Raw genomic sequence first — 10,214 nt, forward strand, 5'->3', positions numbered from 1 at the left:
TATAGTATATATATATATATATATATATATATATATATATATATATATATATATATATATATATACATGTATATATACATATTGTATATGTCGTCGAACAGTGGAATGAACAAAACAAATGGTACATAATATTTTCACCTATGGCTGTACGATTTTTAACTTTATATCACATTTGTTTATGGATAATTGATATTGTTAAGTTTGGCATCATCGTCGAACATTGGTGGAATGGACCAATGATGCCAGTCGAGAGCTTGATTTCACGGCGAGAATGATTGAAGATGAAGCCAAAAACTATCACTCTTGGCAGCATCGTCAGTGGGTCGTTGAAAAATTCAAATTATTCAGTCAGCAAGAGTTGGATTACAGCGCAGGACTTTTGATCGAAGACATGCGTAATAATTCAGCATGGAACTACCGCTACTTTATACTGCAAGGATTGGGTTCATTAAAGGCAGTTAATTTTAAATTTTCCCCTCAAAAATTTCAACCACCTTCAGATTTACTGGTAGAAGCTGCCTAACTACCCACTATAATTACCTTATTTAGTCATTTAAAAAAAATCCCATTTTGTTATGTTTACATTTCAAATGGTTTACTTCAGTTGAAATGTCCTAATTTTTTTACCATTTTAAGGATCCTAGTGTTTTGAATCGAGAAATTTCAATGACTCAGTCTATGATCAAAAAAATTCCAAGCAATGAGAGTGCATGGAATTTCTTGTCTGGAATATTGTTGGATGTATGTTTTTATTTTGACCGATATTTTAAAATTACTGATATACCAAGTTCTAAAGTGTAAGCACCATTCGTTTTAAATACACCTTATCTTTGACGTCTGTTTTAGAAAATTGTTTCTTCCTTTTTTGCTTGAATGAGACTGTTTCAAAAGGATGAACTTCGTAAATTAAGGGTAACGTGCAATATTAGGGATAACATGTGACTAATATCTATTTAGTTATAGATAGAGCTTGATTCTAACGAAATTTTGCAAAACGTAGGGCCTTAATGGGTGTCACTAAAAACAGAAGCATGTTTGGTATATAGTTTGGTATATATTTGCAAATAAAACGATCTTTAAATGTTTCATATTATGCATCCCAATTCTTGGTGATCCAAATTTTCAGAAAGGAGTCTCTTCTCGAGCGGATGTAATGCAATTTTGCCTTGAATTAAGCGAACAAAAACGTGTGCCGCTTTGTCTTAGTTTCATGGTGGATATATTAATAGAAAGGATTGAGAAGAAAATGGAAGTAGAAGTAAGTTTTGATTTGGTGTGGGTTATTCCAGAATAGATATTGTAAATCTGAATTCAAGTTGAAGTGCTTATGATTGAAAAAATATTTTGATATAGCATCTGAGTAGTAGCATAAGCCATGAAGGAGCGGCTTAAATGGATTTGTGAATAAACGAGTTTTTGTAATTTCAGGACAGTGCCGCGCAAGCAGTGCAAGTGCTCCAAGAACTAAAAGAGCTGGATCCGATACGAAAAAAATACTGGGATTATAACGAGAAATTTGTCAATAATCTTGTCGAAGCAAATTAATTTTTCGTGCTTTTCCAAAATGTATTTTCTGATATTTTTTTCAAGTGAATCTGTTGATCTGTCCATTCTGTTGTTAAGCAATCTTGCTAATATCGTCCTAGATTAGTGATCTGGTTTGGGACGAGTCTTCTTTCTGAACGAATCTTCGTGTAATAATATTGGATGGATATATTTTAATGAGCACAGAGTGAACAAAAAAAAAATTGTAAGAATTTGAGTGTTTAAGAAATTGTAATAACAAGATAATCTCTCAAAGAAAGAAACTTTTCTGCATTTATCGTAATGTGGATATTTATAATCTCTCAATATTATCAAGATTTTTTAACGCTGTGTCAAATTCTTAAACAGTTTTTTTTTGATCTGTATAAAGAAGGTATTTTTCGACAGAATTTTGATTCTGTGATAGGGAGAATTATTGATATTGGTAGTATCATGGTGTGTAGCGTAAGTAGTTTAAATTGCTTGAAAGCAATACTCGTTTTTAATTGTCAAAGTTTTGGATTTCCTATCTCTTACCATTCCTTTTTCTCTCAAATTGAACAAGAAATTATTTTATTTCTAAAAGTTGGAATAATATTTCCAGCGTTAAGATTGGAACTTATGTATAGATTCTAATTTTGTTGACTGAAATATTAGGACCAGAATACTGATGGATTGAATAAAAGTTCTCTGTTCTTTGTGTTTTGCTCTTTATCTTGTTGTTCTCTAAACAGAATAATCGTGTACATTTCATAGAATGGAAAGAATACATTATTACAAAATTGATTTCATTTGTTTCTCATTTCCCTTCAACTGACTGATTATTGAGGTGAAGTGGAAAATTGACATAACCCAGGCTGTTTCACTGTTTAATCTTGACTCCCTATTTTTCCAGAGCCATTTTGGTCAGTATGTCGCAGAGGAAATTGCTTTTGCTTGGATATCCTACGGGTACGATTGACTGCGAAAGTAATTTCTTCCTTTTTCTTCGAATTCAGTATGCTGATTATGAGACTATTTTGAACATTAGCCAAAGATATGTAATAGAATACTTTTGATATATTGCAGACTCCGAACAATTACAAGAATTAATATTATTTCTGGAACACCAGCATATCAGATTATATAAAATTGAGGATAGAGTTGGGTTGCAGTCATCAGATATTGAAGTATGGAATAAATCTTACTCGAAGGTACCTCTGTTTTCTTTAAATTAAGTTATTTGAAAATTGAAATACGAAATTAAAATTGTTCGATTAATCTTTAAGCCAAAACGATTGCTTTTGTTAGCAATCGTTTGGATTTCGTTCTGGGTGAAACTAACATTGATGGGTGGAACGTCTAGTAAAGGAAATGCCACAAAATAAATCAAATCGAAATTGAGATTTTACTTGAGCCTCTGTTTGGGATTTTTGATAATTTTCGCTGCCATTTCTCATAATTTCATCATTTTGCTCAGTATAGTATTTGGCCGATTTGAAATGTCCGTTTTCTTGTAATAAAGACTCAGCTCAAGAAATAATCGACTGGCTTCTTGTCCGTGCGATAGATTCTTCTTATCAGCAGATTGGTAAGTGTTAAACTAGCATCAATTCGTAAAAACAATTCGTAAAAATTTTCAAGTGATTAGCAGTTGAATTATTTCATTATTCCGTTATGTTTGTTATTATTACTTTTAATCCTGAGACGTTTCGGAGTGGCGCTCTGCGACCTTTAAGCGAAGACCTGGGAATGGTTTTAGGATGTTTTCCTTTTTCTTTTGTTAATGTTTTAGATTTTTTTAGAAATATTTCGAGCATACGAGACTTGAACTTAATATTTAAACGGAGCCGCATTAAAAAAATCCATATGTCTCATGTAACTTGCGCCAAATCGACGGATGCTAATTATGCAGTCTTTTCTAATAATTAAATTTAATCTCCACTAAATATTTTTATAGCTGAAGCGAAAGACCTTACCGCAGAGAAATACGAATTGTGGAAGGCCGAGAAAGAAAAACAACAGAAAGCTAAAGATCCTCTTAGTTCTATCGATTGTAAGTTTGATATAATTTCATAAGCTTTGAAACCATTTCCAAGTAGGATTAACGAAATATATTAAAACAATTCATTTTCCTGTGTCTTTGGAGCACAGCTTCCTTCGATTTTGCAATTGCTTAATTTTTACAATATTGTTACATCACGATATCTTTTTTGATTCCCATTTATTTTCCGTTATTACATATTATCACACGGATATTACACTTGCTTGTTACAAGATCTGTTCTTTTAGACTAGATGTGATGGGAACATTTGTTTTCTAGCTTAATTTTTCCTGAACCATTTTTTCCGTCGTTTTTTTCAGTTTCTACAAAAGAATCGAGGAAAGGTATGGAAGATCTCAGAATTACTTTGGGGATAACGTCACATACAGATCCTTTAGTTGTACTGAAAGCTTGTTGTAAGGTATATCTTTTTTCTACTTTTCCAATAAGTTCGGTAAATAGGTAACAGGGCAGAGATAATACAAAGTTTTAAGATTAATTTCTTTATTTCAGTTTATTACGAACAATCTTTCTGATGGAGCAATCCAGGTAGCGAACAAAGAGGCACAGACTCATAAGGTAAGGTCCAACATTCAATGAGGAGATTAGGGACAACAGATCTTTAATTTTATCAATTCACTTACTAAACGATTGGTCAATTAATCAGTTTACTTGATTGGCTTACATACGTAATTACTTGCAATTTTATTCCTTCATTTGATTACTGCAGTACTGATTAATAATAAATTCATTTCTATACAAACTTTAACTTCAGTTTTTTTCACAGAAAACAATGGCGTTGAGCCGTTTTGATATGGGCATGATATCTAGCAAGAATGGTACCATCGATGCTACCATACGAGCTTTACGATTAATTCATCTGGAGAATTTACGTGAAGTTCAGACAAAGATTAATGAAGCCATCGTTGCAGTGCAAGAATTAACAGCTGATCCGAAAACTGATAAAAGACTTGGCAAAGTTGGACTTTAGTTCTCTTTTGCTTTTCAATTTTTTCATCACTTCTAGTTCGGATTTTTCCAAGATTTTGCATATACCCATATTACTCATATTTACTTCTGAAGAAAAGCCGATTTTTCAAAAGTTTTATTATTTTTATGTTTACATCTCTATTATTCCACTCGGCATTTACTTCAGTTTTATATGATTACTTAAGTAATTTTAGAACTTTTGGGAAATCGGAGTTTCTTATGATCATATATGGGCATTTCGGCCCTATTTACTCATAATTTATTTGTTTTGTCATTACACAGAAAATCTGTTGTAAAGAGCTTTTTAAATTTTTTAGATTTCTTTGCTAATTCATGTTGTATATGCGCACTCATTATTTAATTGTTGATTGACTACTTCTCAAATAAACCTATCATTAGGATTGCTTTTTACTTTTGATTTGAGGTATTGTAACCATTGCGAGGACTTTTTTTTTGGTTTGGAATTTATTTTGCTAAAATTCAGTCATCCTTTATTACAACCTAGCATAATTTCCTCAGTGACATTAATAACTTGAAGTAATATTTCAAATAGTGATTTAAGGTTTCATTAATATATGTTAAATTATGCTAAATTTAATTGATTCAGTAGTCCTAAAATGATTGATACTCCGATTTATATCTTTTCGAAGCTTGATGTATAATATTTGGATGCTTTCGATACCCGAATTTCTATTCCATAATTTATTTGGTGGAAAGTCATACTTTCCGACTTTCCATCAAGATGAATCTTGCTGTTCGAAAGAGTATATTTTGTGTTATCTGAGGAGATATAATGCCGTGAAATTGTGTTTCGTTTGAAGCAGTTTAACTTTTTGATTTCCACGATTGAGACAGTTTATAAGTGTTACAGATTTGTTATCTCTGGACTATACGTTTATTTTGATCCACTTTTCGAACAGTAGTTGTAATGTCCACATCTGAAACTCGTCAAAAGCCAAATTTACTTATAACTGGGACGCCTGGTACAGGAAAAACAACGCTATGTGAAACATTGTCTGAAAAATTAGGTAAGTTTTGATTTTATGAATCATCACCATTTTTATCATACCAGTAAAATTCTGTTGTAAATTTGGACTAGTCTTCAGTATTATGTGAGCACGAAATTAACAGATAGGATATTGATTAAAGAAGTAATTCTCCACACTTTTTTTTTTGTAATTTTTATTGAATCGTACTGAGAGAGGGAGGATATGATTTTGCTCAGCTAGCTCCGATAGCAGTACGTACGATACTCGCATTGTAGAACTCAAAAGTAATCTTGCAAAGATCTAAATTATTAAAGCTGAATACGTGTTCATCGTTTATGTGACATGAGGAACAGCGTATTTATCGCTTGTTCGCTGAGTAATTACATTCAAAATTTTAGGTTTTGAATATATCAACTGTAGTAAAGAAATCACTGAAAATAATTTATATTTGGAATATGATGAGGAGTTCGACAGTCATGTGCTTGATGAAGACAAGTTCTTGGATCATATTGAAGTATGTGCTTTTTCATGCCTTAATGCTTCTGTTTTCTGCTTAGATTGGTTTTGTTCGTATGGAATCACCAAAATGGTTTTTTCAGTTTTATTAATAAATTTTTTATCGACAAAGTAGTCTTCACTCTGAAAATGGCGCTTGCCAAGATCGTTTTGTTACCGAAGTATTTCGTATGTTGCGATAACCAACAGAGCTTTTAAGAACTGGAATCCGTTTCACTCATCTGCAATAAGTAGAAAATGTGTAGTTAGTAAAGGAAGTCAACATAAGCATGGGAACCGTAATTGTGCTTTCTTATCGAAGTTCTTTTGAATATGAAAAGCATAAATTTTCGAAATTGTATTTTGTTACTCTCTGTCATCATAGTTTCATTTCCATTGCCTCTGCTTTGATTTGTTATCATTATGAATTTACCTTCAACAGTTCTACACGAATTTTCCATTATTATATTTTAGGATAGAATGAATTCGGAAAGTGGAGGATACATAGTGGATTATCATGGTTCTGACTTCTTCCCGGAAAGATGGTTCGATTTTGTATTTGTTTTACGATGTAACAATACGCTTCTCTACGACCGACTTTCTGCTCGAGGTTATAGCAGGAAGAAAATTCAGGAAAATATTGAATGTGAAATATTCGGATCACTAGTGGAAGAAGCTAAAGAATCGTATGATGTTAGTTTCTTTCTTTTTTTTTTTTGAATTCTCTTAGTGATTAATACTTCTGAAAGAACTAGATTTAGTTTGGTTTCAAGAATCCGGTATTCAATAATTTAACTCTCTATTTCTAGTTTGGCTTTAGCCAAGCAGCTGCTGTAAAACCATATTTATTGCGTTTGAAAATTCCTTTCTTTTTCATCTCCTTTTGCTCTGTTGCACTTTTACTGTTTTCAGAAAACACAAATATAAATACTCTATTTAGCTCAGTTTACTGCTTGACTTTTCTATTTGTTTAATGTATAAATTATCCTGATTTATAACTTCGTTATTTGTTGTTTCTGTTACTGGAATAAAGAGCAAAAGGGTTACTATAATCCAGAAAAATTTATCACAACAACAATTGAGAGCAAATTATTGAAACTTTGGAAGCAAGTTCATAATAAATAAATCAATGCACAGACAATATGATGGCGGAGAGTGGATGTGGAATGAGGCTGTGCAGTCCATTTTTGGAAGTTATTCATTTAAATTTTTTTGTTGAAATAGTCTTTTGATATTTTTCAGTAAGATTCTAACCACAACTTTTTTTTTTTGAAGAAGACTTCAAATTCTATCTTTTTAAGGAAAGAATCGTTTACGAATTGCAAAACGAGACAGTCGAGCAGATGTCTGACAATTTGGAACGGATATACCAGTTGGTTTCGCAGTGGAAGAAGCAGTGATGCTTTTATGTTTATTTTGTATAACTATCGCCAAAATTCGATTAAAGTTTTGTTTGAGTTTCTCAAATTTCCCTTTATGATTTGCGTATTTTCTAAATACATTTATGTTTATTGTTCTTATCTGATTGGCATTTTATCGGTTAGTGTAAATAGGTGGAGTGAAACGAATAATGGGCGGAGATTATTGTAAACCAGGAAAATACTTATGGTATATTAAATTTTGAAACAAAGCTTCCACCTTATTTTTAGAATCCATTCATTTTATTATCATGAAAGTTCATATTCCGTTAAGGCATTGTCTCGAGTCTGATAGTTTCGCTTGTCTAATTAAACTGTTTACTAAATGACGAGGTAATGCTGAAGTGGTACCAGAATTAGAGTTCATCTTGAGCTCAAATTTATATCAGCAGAATGTGTAAGATGTGGGAGAGAATACGTTTCGGTGCTAGATGGCGTACTGCTGAAAGGACAGCGCTAGCCATACGAGGAGTCGACTTGAAAAAAGTGAAATCAATTCACTTTTCATTTGATCCGTTCTATCATGATTGTCATTCCTTAAGGTGATATATTATATCCATTTTTTTTCCATTTCCTAGAAAACTTTGGGGTTTTAATATAAAATTTAAACAGCTGCAAACAAACAGTTTATTTATTCTAAAATTTCGAGTTTGTCAGGGAATTTGTTTTCAAACTTCTAAGCGTTTTTACAGCGATTGAAGTGCACGAGTGAAATGAACAGGTGTATTTTTGTCTACACTGGGTATTATGCGCTTAATGTTATTACGTATAAATCTAAATATGAACTTTCAGGAGCTTTTGGTTTCTTATCAGTTCACCGTATGTTCGAAGGACAAATCCATTAACGAAAATAGATTGCAATATAAGGAATGATCGCCAAGCACCTTATATGTGTGCAAATTTAAGTAAGTGCTGTAAGCGAAAGAGCGGATCTATTGTAAATGTAAATCTTCAATTACTGTTTTCTTTTTTTTTATATAGAAATGAAAACTTCATGACCGTTTGCTGTCAAATTTTTAAACCTTCTGAACTGAAAAGAGATAAGCGTTTTTTTCACAGATGATGGCAAGAAGTTGTTGTTTCGAACAAGCGGTATGCATGTAATGGATCTGGCGATAACGTTTAACAGGTTACTGGGAAATTCCGAATTTGGTAAAAGTGGTATCAGACCTCTTCCAAAAATTGATTAAATTTAGTTACTAAAGCGTTACTTGTTCTGTTGACCGTTGAGCTTTGTCTCACTTCTCGAAAAGCACTTTCAATTCCTTAATGAGAAAATTCTTTCTTCTATAAAGGAAGTGAAAATAATTATAACTTACAAAGATTTATATCTTCATTTTGAGTTTAAGTGAATTTGCAGTTTAATTTTATTCACAGAGATCAATCAATCCATAGTACTTTTCGATGTTATTAAAATCCCAGACTCCTTTTTCTGAATATGGCTTTCCTCTCTATGGATAGCTTAATTTTTATGTTCTTTAATTTGTACATTTCCACTTTAGTATATTCAAAATCTTGTGAAGTATGATTAACATCATAAAGTCTCTACGATAATATTCCCCGGAATGCATGACATAAGTATTACAAAACATTCACTCATTACGTGCTTCATTATATCATTAAAATTTCTTCCAAATATCTTGGCTGGGATTTTGATATTTTGTACAAAATTATTGACTTTGCTGGGGATCGGATCTTTGAGCAAATTTGGTATGATCGACCGTCTCGGTTGGTGAGAAATCAAGATAAACGAAATCCCCAGACTAAAAATTAAAGATATGGCATGCCGCGCAAAATCCTGCTATATATGCATTGCCAGTCTTAAAAAAAAAAATCTTAAAATAAACATAAGTTGAAGAACCGTGACAATCTGCTACAATGGTACGGTAGATTCGTATTCAAGTCGAAGCTGCTGCAACTGTTGCTGAAGTATGCTAACATCTGAGCTATGCCGATGTTGTCCTGATCGTTCATGGGGAACCTGTTGCACAGTTGTCAAAGACAAGTTCCTGTAATGACCTTTTTTTTTAGTTTGTCGCCTGAGTTGTCACTCAGTTACTAGCGTCATTTTTTTCTTCCACAATTAATGAATGACCCATACTTCATAATATTCAATGCAATTAGTAAAATATCAAAAGTGAATTATTCGTATTTAGAATACGATGAATATATGACATTCTCATTCTCTCTTTTCAAGTACTTTGGAAGAGAATCAATAATTAATTGATTTTATGGTACTTGATAGCTATAAAAAGTAAAAAAATTTCTCGTCTTATGAAGACTGAGTGCTTCTACAATCAACAGTGCTTCCATAATGAAATAACCATACAAAATGGTCAAAGCGATTGCAAAAGATTGGTTGACCTTTAGACCTTTGAAACTGCATTCAGATCATTTGTTACCCAAGTTAGAGAATTACAGAACTGTTCATTCCTAAACATTTTTCCACCCGGAGAGGATATAACAGGGGTGGGCAATTAATTTTTTCAATTTTTCCACATGAGAAATGGGAATGGTTTTTGAGGGCTGGACTAATATACTTAACTCAGTTCTATTCAATATCGTATCCGGTACTTAACTCAGTTTTACCCAATACCGTATCCGTATACGTTTATATGTACTATCCCTTCATAAAAAAACAGTAAATGAGATATTGTAATGGATTCATTGAGGATGTGAAGAGTCTAATTACATCATTATTTAATGTTAACATAATGAACTTATGATGAAAGATCAACGAACTTTAACATCAGAGAGTTTTGATTTAAGGACGGT

The 10,214-nt window shown here is 32.2% G+C and overlaps 5 protein-coding genes across 5 annotated transcripts in view; 4 read left to right on the forward strand and 1 right to left on the reverse strand.

The window, feature by feature from the left end:
- LOAG_17424 (hypothetical protein) overlaps positions 1-1,738 on the forward strand; it is a 3,126-nt gene extending 1,388 nt beyond the window's left edge. The window contains exons 4-7 of the mRNA XM_020450087.1: positions 201-454; positions 637-741; positions 1,127-1,258; positions 1,429-1,738. Of these exons, the coding sequence (XP_020306294.1) occupies positions 201-454; positions 637-741; positions 1,127-1,258; positions 1,429-1,545 (608 nt within the window). The 3' untranslated portion in view covers positions 1,546-1,738. The remainder of the gene's footprint in view (positions 1-200; positions 455-636; positions 742-1,126; positions 1,259-1,428) is intronic.
- Positions 1,739-2,435: 697 nt separating this feature from the next.
- Positions 2,436-4,684, forward strand: LOAG_09514 (hypothetical protein; the record flags this gene model as incomplete). The annotated part of the gene is made up of 7 exons (XM_003145042.2): positions 2,436-2,493; positions 2,593-2,717; positions 2,989-3,094; positions 3,464-3,559; positions 3,868-3,968; positions 4,061-4,126; positions 4,335-4,684. The coding sequence occupies 7 exons, from the start codon at positions 2,436-2,438 to the stop codon at positions 4,536-4,538; spliced, it is 756 nt and encodes a 251-aa protein (XP_003145090.1). The 3' UTR covers positions 4,539-4,684.
- A 781-nt stretch (positions 4,685-5,465) lies between these two features.
- On the forward strand, positions 5,466-7,421 carry LOAG_09515 (TATA box binding protein (TBP)-associated factor; the record flags this gene model as incomplete). Its single annotated transcript, XM_003145043.1, has 4 exons — positions 5,466-5,565; positions 5,925-6,040; positions 6,496-6,714; positions 7,323-7,421. 4 exons carry the CDS (start codon positions 5,466-5,468, stop codon positions 7,419-7,421), a joined length of 534 nt encoding a protein of 177 aa, XP_003145091.1.
- A 411-nt stretch (positions 7,422-7,832) lies between these two features.
- Positions 7,833-8,629, forward strand: LOAG_09517 (hypothetical protein; the record flags this gene model as incomplete). Its single annotated transcript, XM_003145044.1, has 3 exons — positions 7,833-7,981; positions 8,232-8,344; positions 8,499-8,629. 3 exons carry the CDS (start codon positions 7,833-7,835, stop codon positions 8,627-8,629), a joined length of 393 nt encoding a protein of 130 aa, XP_003145092.1.
- Positions 8,630-9,123: 494 nt separating this feature from the next.
- LOAG_12311 (hypothetical protein) overlaps positions 9,124-10,214 on the reverse strand; it is a gene marked incomplete at its 5' end in the record, with an annotated part of 3,830 nt that continues 2,739 nt past the window's right edge. The window contains one exon of the mRNA XM_020448519.1: positions 9,124-9,448. Within this exon, the coding sequence (XP_020301344.1) occupies positions 9,313-9,448 (136 nt within the window). The remainder of the gene's footprint in view (positions 9,449-10,214) is intronic.

Source organism: Loa loa, assembly GCF_000183805.2.
Source record: "Loa loa unplaced genomic scaffold supercont3.73, whole genome shotgun sequence".
Lineage (NCBI taxonomy): Eukaryota > Metazoa > Nematoda > Chromadorea > Rhabditida > Onchocercidae > Loa > Loa loa.